General features: G+C 27.5%; 1 protein-coding gene across 1 annotated transcript in view; it reads right to left on the reverse strand.

Moving 5' to 3' along the window:
* The window catches only part of LOC145298400 (atrial natriuretic peptide receptor 1-like), a 186640-nt gene extending 166845 nt beyond the window's left edge, over window positions 1–19795 (reverse strand). The window contains exons 1-2 of the mRNA XM_080144315.1: window positions 17629–19795; window positions 9672–9781 (exon numbers count right to left, since the gene is read on the reverse strand). Coding sequence (XP_080000441.1) covers window positions 9672–9781; window positions 17629–17840 — 322 coding nt within the window. The 5' untranslated portion in view covers window positions 17841–19795. The remainder of the gene's footprint in view (window positions 1–9671; window positions 9782–17628) is intronic.
* Window positions 19796–21088: the final 1293 nt, after the last annotated feature.

Below are 21088 nucleotides of genomic sequence, written 5' to 3' on the forward strand. Positions count from 1 at the left end.
TCCTGCGCGAAAAATGCTTCAAAAACAGAGATGGTGCCGAATAGCCTTTAAATACTTCATTGCTTCCGGAAATCTGGATTTCTATGCTAATGGGATAAATAAACTTGTTTCTAATTGGCAAAAATGTGTCGATTCTAATGGTTCTTATTTCGATTAATAAAATTTATTATGAAAGAAGTTAGTATCTTTTGAAGTTGAACGTCAAAGAAAACGATATTATTTTTGCACCAACCTAATAACTCGATGTATCTGTCCGTGTGAGTCACTCATTTTAGTTCAGTTAGAAAGTTAAGAAATTAATAATTAGCTAAGGAAACATTATACGGCATAATCACATTAATACCGGTTCTCGTTAGATCATCGAAGTTAAGCAACGTTGGTTCTGGTCAGTACCAGATAGGTGTCCAATTTTAGAATATCAAATAGGCGATCAATTTGGGAATATTATGCACTGTATGTAGAAGGAAGTCGACATCTTCATGCAAGAGTTGAAAAAGCCTAACAGCGTCATTTCCCTTAATGGAGATATACATGCGGCCGGGGGCCGCTTGTGAATTTCCTGCTTCCATGTGGACTCCTTCTTCGGGGGAAGCCGGTTTAACTCGCCTGGGATTAATACGCAGTTTACTTTTTCATTTTTAAGGAAAGGTTAGTCTCTCTCTCTCTCTCTCTCTCTCTCTCTCTCTCTCTCTCTCTCTCTCTCTCTCTCTCTCTCTCTCTCTCTCCTGGGTTAATTTTCTCTAAATAAAACCGTTTATGAAAACTTTCAGCGAACGTCTCCTTGTATTCTCTTTCTGTTCAGCGAACGTCTCCTTGTGTCTTCTTCTTCATGAGAAGAAGCTTATTGCTATAACAACTACTAGAAGAAACACGATAATAAAAGCAAGCAGGAAGTATGTAAAAGACCAGAGTATATAAACATGAATAAGTAACTTTGTTTTTTTAATATGCGACATTAAGAGAGAATCAGTTTACACCGGTTTTACGGAGTCCGAGCTATTCTTCCATACTACGATACGGAGAACAACTATTCACCACACTGACGCATTTAAGTTTCCATGTTTAATTTAAAATCTAATTTATAAACGGCTATACATCTGTCTGTCTGTCTGTCTGTCTGTCTGTCTGTCTGTCGGTCGTTCGTTCGGTCGGTCGGTCTGCCTGTCTGTCGATCTGTCTTTCTCCATATTTTCAAACTCTATCTCCTCCGAAACTAAAAGTTGCAGAGCTAGGGACCTCACATGATCGGATTTTTACGGGCCGTTCTTTTATGGGTCTGTAGTTGATTAAAATTGTTTTTAAATGGTCAAAAACAGGTAAAAATTGAAAAAAATCGGTAAACATTTTGTACATTTGTTTATCTTTATTTTTTATCGGTTTATACGCGTGTCGCGTTAGTGCAGTGGAAACGTCACGAGTTTTTAATGCTAAAGTTTCGGTTTCTATTCTAGCGGATAGCACCTGAATACATTTTTCTTTTATATTTTTACTTTTGAAATCATGATACTATAATAATATATGCGAAACCTGGACAAATAAAAATATCAACGCTAGTAAGAAATAAATATTAAATAAGAAACAAATGTTAAATCAGAAATACATGTTAAATAAGAAATAAATATTAAATAAGTAATAAATATTAAATAAGTAATAAATATTAAATAAGAAATAAATATTAAATAAGTAATAAATATAAAATAAGAAATAAATATTAAATAAGAAATAAATATTAAATAAGTAATAAATATTAAATAAGAAATAAATATTAAATAAGAAATAAATATTAAATAAGAAATAAATATTAAATAAGTAATAAATATTAAATAAGTAATAAATATTAAATAAGAAATAAATATTAAATAAGTAATCAATATTAAATAAGAAATAAATATTAAATAAGAAATAAATATTAAATAAGTAATAAATATTAAATAAGAAATAAATATTAAATAAGTAATGAATATTAAATAAGAAATAAATATTAAATAAGTAATAAATATTAAATAAGAAATAAATATTAAATAAGAAATAAATATTAAATAAGAAATAAATATTAAATAAGTAATAAATATTAAATAAGAAATAAATATTAAATAAGAAATAAATATTAAAAAAGTAATAAATATTAAATAAGAAATAAATATTAAATAAGAAATAAATATTAAATAAGAAATAAATATTAAATAAGTAATAAATATTAAATAAGAAATAAATATTAAATAAGAAATAAATATTAAATAAGAAATAAATATTAAATAAGAAATAAATATTAAATAAGTAATAAATATTAAATAAGAAATAAATATTAAATAAGAAATAAATATTAAATAAGAAATAAATATTAAATAAGAAATAAATATTAAATAAGTAATAAATATTAAATAAGAAATAAATATTAAATAAGAAATAAATATTAAATAAGTAATAAATATTAAATAAGAAATAAATATTAAATAAGAAATAAATATTAAATAAGAAATAAATGTTAAATAAGAAATAAATATTAAATAAGTAATAAATATTAAATAAGAAATAAATATTAAATAAGAAATAAATATTAAATAAGAAATAAATATTAAAAAAGTAATAAATATTAAATAAGAAATAAATATTAAATAAGAAATAAATATTAAATAAGTAATAAATATTAAATAAGAAATAAATATTAAATAAGAAATAAATATTAAATAAGAAATAAATATTAAATAACTAATAAATATTAAATAAGAAATAAATATTAAATAAGTAATAAATATTAAATAAGAAATAAATATTAAATAAGTAATAAATATTACATAAGAAATAAATATTAAATAAGAAATAAATATTAAATAAGTAATAAATATTAAATAAGAAATAAATATTAAATAAGAAATAAATATTAAATAAGAAATAAATATTAAAAAAGTAATAAATATTAAAAAAGTAATAAATATCAAATAAGTAATAAATATTAAATAAGAAATAAATATTAAATAAGAAATAAATATTAAATAAGAAATAAATATTAAATAAGTAATAAATATTAAATAAGTAATAAATATTAAATAAGAAATAAATATTAGATAAGTAATAAATATTAAATAAGAAATAAATATTAAATAAGAAATAAATATTAAATAAGAAATAAATATTAAATAAGTAATAAATATTAAATAAGAAATAAATATTAAATAAGTAATAAATATTAAATAAGAAATAAATATTAAATAAGTAATAAATATTAAATAAGAAATAAATATTAAATAAGAAATAAATATTAAATAAGTAATAAATATTAAATAAGAAATAAATATTAAATAAGAAATAAATATTAAATAAGAAATAAATATTAAATAAGAAATAAATATTAAATCAGAAATACATGTTAAATCAGAAATAAATATTAAATAAGTAATAAATATTAAATAAGAAATAAATATTAAATAAGAAATAAATATTAAATAAGTAATAAATATTAAATAAGTAATAAATATTAAATAAGAAATAAATATTAAATAAGTAATAAATATTAAATAAGAAATAAATATTAAATAGGAAATAAATATTAAATAAGTAATAAATATTAAATAAGTAATAAATATTAAATAAGAAATAAATATTAAATAAGAAATAAATATTAAATAAGTAATAAATATTAAATAAGAAATAAATATTAAATAAGTAATAAATATTAAATAAGAAATAAATATTAAATAAGTAATAAATATTAAATAAGAAATAAATATTAAATAAGAAATAAATATTAAATAAGAAATAAAAATTAAATAAGAAATAAATATTAAATAAGAAATAAATATTAAATAAGATATAAATATTAAATAAGTAATAAATATTAAATAAGTAATAAATATTAAATAAGAAATAAATATTAAATAAGAAATAAATATTAAATAAGAAATAAATATTAAATAAGTAATAAATATTAAATAAGAAATAAATATTAAATAAGAAATAAATATTAAATAAGAAACACATGTTAAATCAGAAATAAATATTAAATAAGAAATAAATATTAAATAAGTAATAAATATTAAATAAGAAATAAATATTAAATAAGAAACAAATATTAAATAAGAAATAAATATTAAATAGGAAATAAATATTAAATAAGAAACAAATGTTAAATCAGAAATACATGTTAAATCAGAAATAAATATTAAATAAGTAATAAATATTAAATAAGAAATAAATATTAAATAAGAAATAAATATTAAATAAGTAATAAATATTAAATAAGAAATAAATATTAAATAAGAAATAAATATTAAATAAGTAATAAATATTAAATAAGAAATAAATATTAAATAAGAAATAAATATAAAATAAGAAATAAATATTAAATAAGTAATAAATATTAAATAAGAAATAAATATAAAATAAGAAATAAATATTAAATAAGTAATAAATATAAAATAAGAAATAAATATTAAATAAGAAATAAATATTAAATAAGTAATAAATATTAAATAAGCAATAAATATTAAATAAGAAACAAATGTTTAATCAGAAATACATGTTAAATAAGAAACAAATATTAAATAAGTAATAAATATTAAATAAGAAATAAATATTAAATAAGTAATAAATATTAAATAAGAAATAAACATTAAATAAGCAATAAATATTAAATCAGCAATAAATGTTAAATAAGTAATAAACATTAAATAATAATAAATATTTAAAAAAATAATCAATATTAAAGAAGTATTAAATATAAATTAAGTAATAAAATTTAAATAAAAAATAAATGTTAAATAAGTAAAAATATTAAACAGGTAATAAACATTAAATAAGTAATAAATATTAAATAAGAAATAAAAATTAAATAAGCAATAAATATTAAATAAAAAATAAAAATTAAATAAGTAATAAATGTAAAATAAGAAATCAATATTGAATAAGTAATAAATATTAAATAAGTAATACGTATTAAATAAGTGTAAAAAAATTAATAAAAAATAAATGTTAATATAAAAATAAATATAAAATAATAAATAAATATAAAATAAGTAATAAATATTTAATAAGAAAACAATGTTAAATAAGTAATAAATATTAAATAAGTCATAAATATTAAATAGGAAATAAATATTGAATAAGCAATAAATATCAAATAAGAAATAAATATTAAATAAGAAATAAATATTGAAAAAGTAACAAATATTAAATAAGTAATAAATATTAAATGAGTAATAAATAATATATAAGAAATGAATATTAAATAAGAAACAAATATTATATAAGAAATACTTGTTTAATAAGTCATCAATATTTAATAAGTAATAAATATTAAATAAGATGTAAATATTTAATAAACAATAAATATTAAATTAGAAATAAATATCAAATAAGTAATAAATATTAAATAAGTAATAAATATTAAATAAGAAATAAATGTTAAATAAGAAATAAATGTTAAATAAGACATAACTGTTAAATAAGAAATTAATATTAAATGATATATAAATGTTTAATAAGAAATAAATATTTAATAAGTAATAATATTAAACGATAAATAAATTTTAAATAAGTAATAAATATCAGATTAGTAATAACTCTTAAATAAGTAATAACTCTTAAATAAAAAATAAATATTAAATATGTAATGAATGTTAAATAAGTCTTACATATTAAACAAGTAACAAATGGTTAAAAAGAAATAAATATTAAATAAGAAATAAATGTTATGTCTCTCAATTCTTTTTAGATGAGGATCGATGATTCGTATTATTTGACTTAATCGAACTACCGTTGTCATCTTGAGTGTTATTTTTACAATGTTTCGGTCGATGTAACCTCCGATCTTTTTCGTGTGTATCTTGTCAAACTCGAGAATTTTTCTGTCGAACTCGGAAATCTTTCTGTTGCTCTGGCGATCTCGGGAATCTGTAAAATTTAGTTGCAAGTTACACTATTCTGAAGGTTGGAAGCTCAATCATAAATGCAGGTGGCACTCAAAATACAACTGTGTATTACTTAAAACTTCTGACAAAAAGAGAGCATGCTAGCTCTGTGGATTAATAAAGTATGGCGTTCGAAATTCCGGGCAGATTCCAGAGTTAGATACAAAGTTTCCCAAGTTCGATCAGATACACCTGAAGAAGGTCGGATATTTCATCGGCCGAAATGTTGGGAAAATAACATGCACTAAAGACACAAAGAGATGATCGCTGAGTTTTCTGCAAGGAGAATGTACTTAGAAGAGAAAACTAATGTTATACTGGCTTCTTAAACTTAACTTTCTAACTTGACGAAATGAAAGACACAGGCGAACAGAGACTCCATGTAACATTCTATTCAGATTATTTCTACATTATTGGCGGTGGTTCGTTCACACAGCTTTCATCGAAAGACTGATTAGAAAAATGTATTTTACTCTCGCTCAAAAACCGTGACCTCATTCGTCATCGTTTGACTTCTGTTTTATTTTAGGCGTTTGACCTCTACCCTTTGTCTCAGCTTTACATTTACCGTATCTGGGAACAAGTCTATTTGTAGATCAAGATTGCCTTGACATGCACTTAATGTGACCCTTGTCAAAATTCACGCTAGCTGACAATCGCTATTGATGTGCAAGGTTTACTATATAACACAAGCAAAGCAGTCCCTAAATGAGAGTGAGAATTAGTTAGGGTATAAAATAAATAGGGAATGAATTCTTTCAAATAGGATGAATTGTAAAAAAAAGAATCGCATCTTTTTACACTTACGGATATTTTGTGCGTTTGCAACGTTTTTATTAATGAGCAATCAATAAAGCAAATAAAAACGTCTATCTAAGACAAATAAAACTTTTCTTCAAGCTTTTATGTGTAGAGAAATGAGTCACACAGATGCAAAGAAACATCGGTAACATTCGCTGACATTATCAGTTTTCTCTATCATCAGTCATGTCTCGTTCGCAAAGCTTCCCAGAGAGACTAATCTGAAACTTGTATTTCTTTTCGCGCGAATACGTGGCCATTCGTTATATCCCTATATCATTCGACTCCAGTTTTGTCTGCGTATGGTCCCTAATATGTCAAATTAATACTTCATCATCAAACATTTTCTACGCATACCGCAGTGGACCAAAGCCTAAGGAGAACACTTACTATGCTTTCATCTACGGCATAAACATGCCACGATGAAAGAAGAAGAGTTAAATGCATCTCGAAAACGTGGCTCATTTATCATATCCTCATATCATCCAACTGTTTTATCTACATCATTTAATCTTTGCCCCTGCTGTCAATTGATGAGTGGCTGTTTCATCTAGCGATCGTTTGTTTAACTAAGACGTATAAAACTTTTCATACAGGAAATACACAGGGAGACGTCTGCTGAGTTTTTTCAAGGTTTTATTAAAGAAAATGGACTTAGGAGAGAGAGAGACTAAATAAGTATATAATTATTTCTTTAACTTTACTTCCCTACTTAAGAGATGAGTGACGCAGACAGACAGACATCAAAGTAACATTCGTCTTAGATTTTTCTGCATTACTAGCTGTGTCTCGTTCATATGAGTTCCTGGAGAGCACCGAATGAAAACCTTAGTTTTATTTCACTCAAAAACAAGATTCATTCATCCTCATATAATTCATTCAACTGTTTTGGCTACATCGTTAAATTTTTCGCTGGGTTATCATCATGCACTCAATGTGAACCTTGTCAAAATTCACACTAGCTAACTGTTGTGGGAACTCACCCATGTACTAAAAAAATGAACTCCCCCAAACTGTACAAATTAACTGAGAGTTACGACTCTCGGTGTAGTCAGTGTACTTTCGAAGTACACGTAAGTTGATGGCTTTTCGCTGTCGGATTGATGAAAAGTGTTCTGTGTAGCTCTAGGAGGTCCACTCTCCCAGGCCTTGCCTTCAGGATTTCGGAAGGAACAAGTTCATCGATTGTTGCCTAAGGTGCTTCCACCGGGGAATGCCGAGGTGGCTACCCAAGCATATTTTTGCAGGGTCCAAAAGCTCTTTCTTTTGGAGCACTGACTCATTTTCCCACCTTCCGGCCTTGTGTCACATCATCTCGCGGTAGGAGAGAGGTAAATATCGGTCAGTGTACTTTTGTAGTCCGCCATCTTGTTGCTCCTTGTATATGCTGTTTTTTGTTTCAATATATTTTACTTTTTCTGACTCACCTCCGTGTCCGCCTTTTCTTTAGCGATTCTTCCAGGGCCACATTACTAACTTAATCGCTACTGACGTATGGTCCTCATACGTAACACCTTTATTTTGCTGTTAAACGGACGATCATCTTTGGTCAACGCCGTACAGACATCTTTATAAACCAGAAACTTTTTTGTTACTTTAATAAGAACAAAAAGTTTCTCTTGAGTTTACTTCCGGTAGCATCGTAACTCTTGCTTCTCTCACTTAGTTGCTTGGTCCTTATATTCTATGAGCGATGTTTCTGGCAAAGGGATAAGAATTGTTGTTTTCTTGGTCGGAATCTATCCATCTAACATTTAGTGTTGGATAGTTTTGAACCTTTGAGTAATTTTTATTTTAACTCCTGACATAGAGTGGCCTAATGCCTTGTCTGGAGCAATTTCCATACAAAAAAAAAAATGCTGTCGCTTTTTTTTCTCTCTCTCTCTCTCTTTCTCTCTCTCTCTCTCTCTCTCTCTCTCTCTCTCTCTCCCTCTCTCTCTTTTAGTCTCGTGATTAATTTCCGGGACTTTTCGTAAATATTTCCAACTGGTAAAATGAAAACAATATATATATATCAAATATATAAACGCTCAAATCAAATCAAAACGTTTGACCCATGTCCAAGTAACCTACATCTAAAATTTCCAAGTATTTAGACCCAAAATTGACGAAGGAGTTCGGTAGAGTTTTCAAAGATCAAATCGTTGAACTTTGACCTCTTGACAGCAAAATTTCTGTCCGAAAACTGATTAAAAAGTTTTCCCAAATCTCAATACCGCTTTTATCAAATCTCGAGTCAGTAGACTGAAAATTGACAGAGTAGTTTGGTAGGGAAATCTACACACACAGATACACACACACACAGACAATTTCACTTTTATAGCTACATAGAAATACGAAATCTGTACAAATTTAAGTATCATATTAAAGCGTATTTTATGCTCGAGCATAGCCGCTCCCCCCGCTAATATATGTGTGTGTGTGTGTGTGTGTGTGTGTGTGTGTGTGTGTGTGTGTGTGTGTGTGTCTGTGTCTGTGTGTGTGTCTGTGTGTGTGTATTAGTGTTGGGACGATTATCTGAATAGAAAAAATCGAATCTTTTTGTGGTATCGGAATTGGAAAAATTTGAGCCTATTTTCCGATGCCAAAACCGATTCCTTAAATTATCTTTTTTATTTGATGTTGGTTTAAGAAACATCTTCCGTTGCTTGTAGCAATAATAAAATAATAAATATTTATTGATTTAAACTTCCAGTAAGACTAAAATATCTTGATCACCCCCCTCAAAAATGTGTGTTTTACGTTTCAGAAAATATAAGCACATTCAAGATGTGTTTTACAGTAATCGGAACAAAAATATCACTTTTATAATTAATATTTAGAGATTTATAAATAATCGGAAGCAGAATCGATAATTGTATCGGAATCGGGAATTTAGTACGGAATCGGTAATTGTATCGGAGTCGGGGAAAATATTGGAATCGTCTCATCACTAATATGAATGGTATGTATTTCTACACATACCATGAGAGAATGGTGGTCCTATGATGACGTCAACATCTTCTGTGTATTTCAGTTTGACGGCCATACCAGCTCCGTTGACAGGATCTCCTTTTGTGTCTCGCCAGACGACACTGCAAATAGAAATTTAAAAAAATAAAACATTTTTTTCATAGATATTTCTCTCTACTATTTTCCCCTCCCCTCTCTAACATCCATGGATCAAAGGAAATCAAACGTGGCTCATACGATTGACTATTGCTAGTACACTTCACAATGATCTTCATATTTCGCCTAGCATTGATTCCGATCTCGTTATCAATAAGAGAAAACTAATTAAAAATTAATTGATAAGATAACAGATGACAAAACTAATTGATAATCAAAATCAATCGATAATAAGACAAAACCAATTGATAATTAGACAAAACTATTCAATAAGAAAAGGAGAAAACTTTCTATCTCTCCTTCTCTTTATTTCTCTGTCATAAATCTCTCTCTCTCTCTCTCTCTCTCTATATATATATATATATATATATATATATATATATATATATATATATATATATATATATATATATATACTAGCTGTACCCGGTCACGCGTTGCTGTGGCTCAGTTTGTTTAAATGGAACACAAAAACGAAAAAGACAAAACATATGTCTTATGTTTATGTTCTCAATATTTTTGGATACACAATAGTTTGAGGTGTCCCTTTTTCCGTGCAGATGAAAAGATTATCCAATTTTCCGACTGTAGAACACGCAACATATACTTGTCCATGTGAGAAGACGTCATGTTGTAGATGTAAGTCACACAAATGTAAAAATTGGCCCTGAACCGTGTTAATGGTTATTGCAAACGGCAAGCGAATTGTGAAGCAATATCTTAAATTAAAATGAACATTACCATCATACAATGAACATTCACTGCCTGTTCTTCCTGACGGTTGATAGAAGGGAAAACATGAGGGCTTAATTTTACTGAAGACAGATATGTGAACACGCACTGGAAAATCTCGAAAAGTAAAATATTTTAGCCGATTTTCTTTTTGTATGTATGTATAGTGTTTTATCAAAGATAAACCGATGCAAAAATTGAAAAGAAAACTGTTTTTCGTGTAATCATTGAAGATCGAAATAATTGTGACATGACAACGAGGTAGATTACATTGGTTGTTGTTGTGATTGACAAAAAATGTAAGACGTGAATTCGTTTCGCAACTATGGCCGTCGATTAACACACACGTCAAACTTCTAATCACACTGATGCAGTTGATACACAATGTCGTCGATCTTCTGAACATACTCCTTTTATTGTCCAAGCGTTCGTCATCAGCCAATCGGCGGCCAGAAAAACAGTCACGTGACGGGTGACGTCATCGCTCAATAATCTTACAAAAACCACAGCCGCCATTTTTAATTTCTGCCCTCCCTGGGATCCTCCCAGCAGGTAAGACAACACGCGCAGACACGTGGTCGCTTTCTTTCTTCATTCTGTTCGACTTTACATGTTTTTGTTTTGTTTTTTAATTAAATGTCAACTTTTTGGCTGGCCGATTTTACTATTATAATGAAGAAGCGACGTTTTTATCGGTAGACCTGTACAATGGAAACTTCGTATATATATATATTTTTTTTGCTACTCTTGCATAATTTGACCCACATGGTCGGGATTTTTCGTCAATTATTATTCGGGCTCGATCGCCAGTCACCGGAGAAGCCGAGCAAATTAACAGATGCAGAAGAATTTCAGAGCAAACAAACCGGAGAAAAAATAGAAATACAATTAATGTTAAATAAAAAAAACCCTGCTGTAAATTTACTATATATATATATATATATATATATATATATATATATATATATATATATATATATATATATATAATTTTATTTTATTTTTTACCGAAAAGTCGCATTTTGTATTGTTTATTTACTTTTTTTGCAATTGTTTTATAAAATAAACAAAACTTTTTTTGTCGTAAATTGTTAGGCGAATGTTTTTTTCCAAGAAAACTTACACTTTTTAAGAAAATTGGCAGTAAACGTTTCTCTTTGCAAATAGATTTTTTTATTATAAGAAAAGATGAATAAACACTTTAAATTTTTGGGTAAAAGTACAGAAAAAATTTTTACAAGAAAATTTACAAATTATTTTTTGTCAACACGCCCATTGATTATGCAAAAAAAAATTTCGATTTAGTGTTTCGACATTTGAAAAACGCTCGGCTTAATCCTGCCCTAACCATAATTGATCCCGATGATTCAGGTGTAATTCTGCGAGAGTACCATTCTTTCTAATTTCGTTTTTTTTTTTTTATTATTTTTTTTAGTAGATTATCAGCGATTGCAAACTAACAAATTTAACCAAAATGCAAAAAATTCAATAATCGTTCGCCATTTTTTCTTTTTTTTATATATTTTAAGCAGATTATTATTGATTTGACACTCAGTTACTAGATGTTTAGGGATTGCTCAGTTTCTAATATAACGTAAGTAGATCTAGATGTTTATACCATAGGGTAAAACTTGCGGAGTATGGGCTGTTTTATGGTTGTTGTAAAAATGGAACAGAAATTTAAATTTCGTTCCGTCTTGATCGTTTTTTTATTGTACCCCTAAAAAAAGAATGTGATCGAAAGAATAACATTCAACAATCGTACTTTATTTTTATTTATAAAAATCAAATTGTATAAAAAAAATGAAATAATTTAATTTTAAACGGAAAAGGCAATTTGGTATACCTTTTTGGTATTTTTTATACATAAGTCCAATTCACCGTTTACATTGGAAATGTCGACATGTGGTTAATTTAAATTAAATTTTAATCACATGATTACATTTTCGATAATCATATGATAAAATGTCACCCATTAAAAATATATCCATATTGTAAACACATTATGAAGCGAAACGAAAAGTTCCTTTTAGTGATGGTACGTGACGGCGGGCGGCGATGGTGATATTTCCCTAAATAAAAAAAATGGCCACATCGTTACAAATAAAACCACCTAATTTATTAAATAAACATTAAGTATAATGTTATAATTAAAAAGAAATATATAAGAACACGCATGAGTACAGTGAAAATACTATACCGAAATATCGAAGCAAACGGTTTGGTGCGTTTTTAGTTTTTCAAAAACTAACAAACCAAGAGTTTCATTTATATGTATGTATACATATATATATATATATATGTGTGTGTGTGTGTGTGTGTGTGTGTGTGTGTGTGTGTGTGTGTGTGTGACCGCGTGTGATCTTGTCTGTCTGAGGAACGATTGTTATCAAACTCCTCTGACAATTTTTGTTCTACATACTTGAAATATATAGGTTTTGAACTTGTGTAACAAATCTGAATTGCTTTTAGCCGGCAAAAATAACTGCTAAATGTCAAAATTGAAAAACATTGGAACTTGGCATGCGTAAATCGACTAAATGTGTTATTTCTACGCATGTGCGAATATACATTTATACGTAAAAGTTGCTTAATTTTTAGCGTTTCCTTATCCATTTGTCGATAGCTCAAACAGTAACGACTAAGGCTGAACCACTAAATATTTTGGTTTCGGATCATGTTGATGGAATCTAAATCAGAAATTGTCATCGTACACTGATAATTGCGTAAGCATGAGACACTAGTGTATGTAGGTATAGACGTATAATTATTTTATTATAATATATGTATATATATACATATATATGTATATATATATATATATATATATATATATAACTACTTAATTTACTCACATAAAATTAATATACGGAAGTATAAATTTATGCGTAAACTTTAAGTATTTACTTAAAAAGTGTTCAATACGTAGATAGAGCTAGTTAGTTAGTTATAAAATATATATGGCGATTAAGCTACACTGAATATTCCGCGTTTCATCCACTCTAGGACTCGTCAGGCTTATAAGCCTTATAAGCCTTCAGGCGCGTAAGCCTGAAGATTCCTAGAGTGCATGAAACGCGGAATATTCAGTGTAGCTTAATCTCCATATATATTTTATAACTAACTAACTATATATATATATATATATATATATATATATATATATATATATATATATATATATATATATATATATATATATATATATATATATAAAACAAATATGTAGTATTCCGAATTATACTGGGTTAATATAATTTAGTAATTATTCATATACCAAAAAAATTCAAACCAAAAAGGAGAGATGACTTAAAAATTAAGCTACAAAATTATCATATTTCATAATTGAGCATTCATATACTGTTTTAACAAAAACCAAGACTTCAAGAAATGGGTTGATAGCAACAAAAGGTGTATTTCATTGTTAGTTACAATTGTTTCAAGACTATTTCGACAAATTCAAACAATATGTCGTTTGAAAATTTTCACAAGAACAAGAACATTAAGGAAAATAAACATTTCCTTTATGAGAAAAAGAAAACAAGGTTTCTGTAAGGTCTGAAGAGGCTGTTAGATCGTAAACATGGTCCAACATCCGAAACGTATGTAACCAAACAGATAAAACGGTAATAAAAAAATAAAACACATATTTGCTCTGCAATAGTATTGAGCACACTCTTCAGGTTTTTACTAATTACCAGTTTTAACATATATATATATATATATATATATATATATATATATATATATATATATATATATATATATATATATATCTTTCCCCCCCCTTTTTATTGCTATCAACCCATTTCTTGAAGTTTGGTTTTTGTTAAAAATGTATATATATATAAATATATATATATATATATATATATATATATATATATATATATATATATATATATATCAAATCCCCGAAACAGTGTTTCATGGTAAACAACTGATGATCCTTTGAAAAATAAATTATTAGTACTATAGTAAATTCGAGAGCGAGTTGATGCAGCGATTGCAGGTGATTAAATGACTTACTGACTAGATGATTTTCTAACGAATGATAAAAATATTTTTTGTATAGTTTTAAAGGTTAAAAACTTCAAAGACTATATATATTCATATATATATATATATATTCATATATATATATATATTCATATATATATATATATATATATATATATATATATATATATATATAATCAAGAAGTAAAAATTAAGTTTACAAACCTAAAAGCTCTTGACACTTAAAGAGAATATACATTTGATTACATATATATATATGACGTCTGTCGGAAGCGCGATCTCTACTAAACTCCTCTGCAAATTTTAGTTCTGCAGCCTTGAAACTTGATATATTGGAAATTTGAACCAGTGGAACAAATTCGATTTCGTTTTAACCGCTAAAAATAGCTGCTACGGGGACAAAATTACAAAAAAAAAGTGGATCCTGGTCGGCGTAAGTCGACTTAAAGTGCTTCTGTACGCGTGAGATAATATACATTTATAGGTTAAACCACCTCATATTAAAAAGATTTAAATATATATACATATATATATATATAAAGATGTAAATATATATAAAGATTTAAATATATATATATATATATATATATAAAGATTTAAATATATATATACATATATATATACATATATATATAAAGATTTAAATATATATATACATATATATAAAAAAACCTTTTAAATATATATATATATATATATATATATATATATTTAAATCTTTTTAATAAGAGGTGTTTTAACCTATAAATGTATATTATCTCATGCGTACAGAAGCACTTTCCATCCAGGATCCAATATTTTTGTAATTTTGTCCCCGTAGCAGCTATTTTTAGCGGTTAAAACGAAATCGAATTTGTTCCACTGGTTCAAATTTCCTATATATCAAGTTTCAAGGCTGTAGAACTAAAATTTGTAGAGGAGTTTGATAGAGATTGCGCCTCAGACAGACGTCATATGTATATATATATATATATATATATATATATATATATATATATATATATATATATATATATATATATATATATATATATATATATTGCTCTTTATTATGGAGTGGAATATTGTGGACATCGTAGCAATCTTCCTAAACGGAATAATGTGATTTCATACAATGTAAAGCGAGGAACATTTTCCAAATTCTAAAGAACCTGCTGAAACCGGGAAAATTACAAATTGGGTAAGCAAAATGGAATGTCAATGTGTGAGATACGATGATGTTTAAGTGTGAATTTCAAAATCCGACACGATAACTTCATATATTAGATTAGTTTTTATGTGTTTTTTGGGAAGAAGTGTGTTTTGTTATCAAAGGTTTTATTTGCGCATTTCACTTCTTTTCTAATACGATGCTCCGTGGTATCATTTTATTAGTTCAGATAAAGAACGATGGAATGTTATTGAATCGGATTTTCCCGAAAGGTCGTGCCAATTTTTAAAGGAAATTAAGAATAAAACACACGCATATATATACAGTGTAACCCAGATATAAGAGACCCGAATATAAGAAAAACGGATGCAAGAGAGATTTTCTCTGATCCCAAATTAAAGCCTGTATTAATGTACAGTGTAACCCGGATATAAGAACTTCTTATATAAGCGTCATCCGGATATAAGAGACCTGCAGGGACCTTATAAGAGGCCTCTTATATCCGGGTTACACTATATATATATATATATATATATATATATATATATATATATATATATATATATATATATATATATATATATGAATGGCGTTCCAAATTTAATACCTTTTAACTTTCATTCTTCTGAAATGGATCAGAGGGGATTGCAAATTGAATTGTTATGATTCATGACCTGAATGTTTCATCTCTCTGGTGCAGATATTGACTGTATGAGACTCTAAGAAAGCAACCCTTGTCATTGAGGTGCGTCAGACGCAGAGATGTGTCATTGACAAAAGTGCGCTGAGAATGGTGGTGACCATGTAGAAAACATAAATTCTGGTGCAGAAAAGGTCGCTCGTTTTAATGCTACCGCGTCTGTCTTCCTAGCTCTGGCACTTTTTTAGTTAAAAATGGAAGCCTTTACTTTTAGAACTTTCTCCCATATACATACATACATACATACATACATACATACATGCATACATCTAGCCGCACTGATGAGCTGTGATGCAGCGAAGCAGTATTATATGTGGATGACTACATATATATATATATATATATATATATATCACTGTCTGTGTGTCTGATATATCTGTATGCATCCATTTAAAAAAATGCATTCCCCCCCCCGAAACGCAAGGTCGCAGAGCGATGCAAGCGGGTCAAATGATTGCATTTTTTGTAGACTGTTGTTATATATAAGCCGATAAAAATAGCTGCTAAGGGTCAAAATTGAAAATTGCGCAACTCATCTTGTACGCATGCCAAATATACATTTATACTATAAAATCGGTTCATTTTTAATTATTTCTTCGACGATAGCTCAAGCGGTAACGACTTAGGCTGGAGCGCTAAATGATCTGGTTTCATATTCGCAACATGATTTTTTGAACATCAGTACGAACTTTCCGGACAACTTTATATTTTAAGAACGAAAACTTGAGCACTGTATGATAATATTTTGTGGAACACACAAGCATTTATTAATTAGATAGAATGACGAGGCATTTTTACAATAGCCAACTATAAAAAAGAGGGGCGAAAAAAATAAATATACAGCAAATAAATGTTACTAAAGACAAGATAATTTACTCTTCTACCTACCTTAATAAGTTTTTTCGTTGTTGTTTTGACTTATTTTAAAGCGTTTATTTATTAAAAATCAAAGTAGTGTGAAGCTTGTTAAGTTAAAATGAAAAAAAATTACGGTTTTCTCATAGCCCTTGATAATTGCTCAAAAATCGAAAGTTAAACAAAATACTGGTATAAACCCGTCCAATAAATGTCACTAATTTGTTCTATTTTGTTTAATTTTCGATTTTTGAGTTATTATCGAGGGATCCAATGGCTCTGCAAACCTTTTTTTTTTTTTTTCATTCTAAAATGAAAAAAAAATTTGTTTTTTTTTAAACACCTGCATGACGTACCTGAGTGAATGGGGTGGTAGGATCTTGTCTCTCTCAACTGTCTCAATGGCCATTGTCACTGCGCCGACACTTGTTGTCCAACCGAACGTCGATAAATAACCATGTCTTGGGATTAATAAACCAATCTTATATTTTCTGTGACATTCGCATGGAAGCATGGTCAGTGCAGACCATACAACCATAAGTAAAGCTATCAATTTTAAACTGTCCATAATGGAATCTCCTCGTGCATAACCTACTAGGATTATTAGGATTGCTTTTTAGATTTTTTTTTTTTTTTTTTTTTTTTTTTTGGCTAGACAGCGAAGAATACTATTTTTTTTAAATGTTGCTATTTTAAAAAGATATCCAACTTAGTAAACGTTAGTTTAAGTGCATTAAATACACGTAAATCTTATCAATCAAATAAAACTTTTATTCAATAAAAGAAAGCAATTCTATTTCTTATTTTAATTTAGAATAGCAACCGTCACAAAATTTAAAATATAGTCGCCTTATGTATTTATGTCAGCCTGAAGAATTTCTTTCGATGAAATGAAACGCAAACGTTTTTGTGTAGCTTACTTGCCATTGGTATATTTTTTTTTATATTGCTACTAGGAACTACTCGTGTATTGAGCACTATTGAAGTAAATACCGAAACAAAATTTATATACGTAATATATTATCTTAGAATATAAGTATATATATATATGTGTGTGTGTATGTGTGTGTGTGTGTGTATATGAAATAGTAATATTTATTTTTTCATACAAATATCTATATAAAAAATGGATTAAAATTAATTTATTTCTTTGAATGAATAAACTCTTTCGCTTGCTTTTTTTTAGATTTCATTTTTATGATTTTTTTTCTTTTTTTTTTTTACTTTCGTTTATATTTTTTCACTTCCATGGAGTTTATTTCTATATTTCAAAGATTACTTTCTTAAGTCATATTTTGATTTCAATTAAAAATGGCGATTGCCCCAAAAGTTCAAAACAGATATTCATATTTTTATGAGGTTATACAAAATGGCGGTTGTTAAAGGAGTTAACTTGTCGATTTATTTTTCTTTTTGTCTCAATATTTTAATTTCGTTTCCTTTCTTGGTTTTACTGTTAAATGGAGTTTATTTCACTGTTTTAGAGAGGAATTTTTAGTGAGGAATTTTTAGATCGGTTTTATTTTTTATAATTTTACCAGAAAAGAAGCAATCGAATAACATGTAAGAAAAAATATAGTTGACTTATGGGAGAATATATATAAAACTAGAGAGGGGGGAATATATATTTAGAGAAAGAAGGGAGGAAGAAGAATGCGCGATATTTATAAATAAATATAGATAGATAGATGGTGCAAATATATGTTTATCTAACTCATCAATTTATTTTTTTATTAAATTTTTTTTAGGTTTTTCTTTTTTCTTGTATTTGTGTTTGTTTTTGGATTTGGGGATTGTTTTTTTTTTATCGCTTTTTAGTCCTTTTCTAGTTGTTTTTTGCAGCTAAAATCCCCGTAAGATGTTTCGACCTCAAACAGTCTCCGTCATGACATTTTCAGTTCGAGCTGCTCAATCTCCAAAGGCGGCATCTTCACTGGAGACGCGCATGAAAAAGAATGTTGCCAATCTTGGAGGAGAAAAAAAAATGTCCCATCGCCCGAATATCTTCTGAGCTACGTGTGGGCCATCAACGTTACCCAGAGCAATTAATTATCTTTTTTTCCTTTTTTTTTTTTTTTTTTTTTTCAATCTCTTAAATGATCGTACTTAATAAAGAAGAAGCAGGCAATTCACCGTGGATTAATGTTGACCTTCTGAATAACTTCTTTCTTCATCTTTTGGTCTTGTTTTGTTCTTCTCGACTTTTCGTTTCCTTTTACTGTTTCTTTGTTTTTCTTTTATCTTCCGCCATCTTGCTCTTATTGTCGGTCATCTTTTTTTTTTTTTTTTCACCTTTCTTATTTGTATTGACTCTTTTTTCTTTCTCTCGCCTTACCATTTGTCCTTTACTATTTGTTTTTTTCGGTGACATGTCCAATCCCGCTTTCTATAGCCGTTACCTCTAATGAGCATCAGCAATTACTCCGCATAAATAGTCAGACGAATGATTATTCCACTAAAATATAGCAATCATTTAGTTACTAATTGAAGTATCCGTATAAAAGAAGTGGATATAGTATTGGCTTGAAGAATATACAGGAACGAACACAGTTAATTCATATAGTGTAACCCGGATATAAGATACATGGATATAAGAAAAATGGATATAAGAGAGAATTTTCTGATCCCAAATAAGAGACCGTGTTAATATACAGTGTAGCCCGGATATAAGAGTAAACTGAATGTAAGAAAGCTGTATGGTCTGATGAAGAAGTATCTTATATCCGGGTTACACTGTATGATGAAATTACGTACGTGTGTACGGCTCACTTTAATAAGAACGTATGTAAGTTTGTTTGGGTTTTTTTTGGCAAACATGTGGGAGCTTAAACTAAAATAAATAAATAAATAAATAAATAATAATAATAATAATAATAATAATAATAATAATAATAATAATAATAATAATAATGACGACTGAACTATTAAGGAAATAATCTTATTGTCGTCAATATAACTTCCAGTATGAAGTTATTTAAGGAAAAAGCGTACATTTTCTTTATTTACTTCATAATTAACGAAGATTATTAATTAAGTTCATGTATATGTGTGTATACAAAACTGTAGGAAACTACTCCAGTAGATATCTCACTGCTGATGCAATTCTCTATCTATATAAGAGCCAGGTACGTCCAAGGATGGAATACTGTTGCCACATCTGGGCAGGAGCTGCTAGAAAGGACTTGTCCTGCCTTGATAGAGTTCAAAATAGACTTCGTAGCCTCGTAGGAGATGTCCTTTTCTCTTCCTTGCAACCTCTATCTCACAGAAGAGGTGTTGCGAGTTTATCTCTGATGTATCGTTATTTTCATGGAAAGTGTTCGACTGAGCTTCAATCTATGTTCCCCCCTCGCAAAACTTTCACAAGAAACACTCGTCTAGCTGTAAACACTATCAATAATTACCCCCACTCTTTATCTGTGCCTAAACCTAAACGTAGATTCCATGAACAAAGCTTTTTTATTAGAACTGCACGCCTGTGGAATTGTCTTCCGTTTTCCTGCTTTCCGGCTGACTACAATATGGTTGTCTAACGTAAATAAGTTCTTGATGAGCCGTTCCATATAAGTTATCAAATTTAACAAATTTTCATTACTAATGATTATTATATTGTCCAATTTCTACTGTACACTCTTTAACCCTTATCCTTGAGTGGCCTCTTGGCCTTGATAATGTGTTGATACCTATGAAAAAAAAAAGAAAAAGTCCAATGTGAACAAGTTCTAATTGAATCGTCCCCCTAAGTAATCCAAGTTACAAAATTCCCACTGTTTACTATGCTAAAATCACAATGACTAATGTATACCTATTAACCCT

This window comes from Euprymna scolopes, chromosome 2 (genome assembly GCF_053919585.1).
Source record: "Euprymna scolopes isolate OS-2025 chromosome 2, ASM5391958v1, whole genome shotgun sequence".
Taxonomy (NCBI): domain Eukaryota; kingdom Metazoa; phylum Mollusca; class Cephalopoda; order Sepiida; family Sepiolidae; genus Euprymna; species Euprymna scolopes.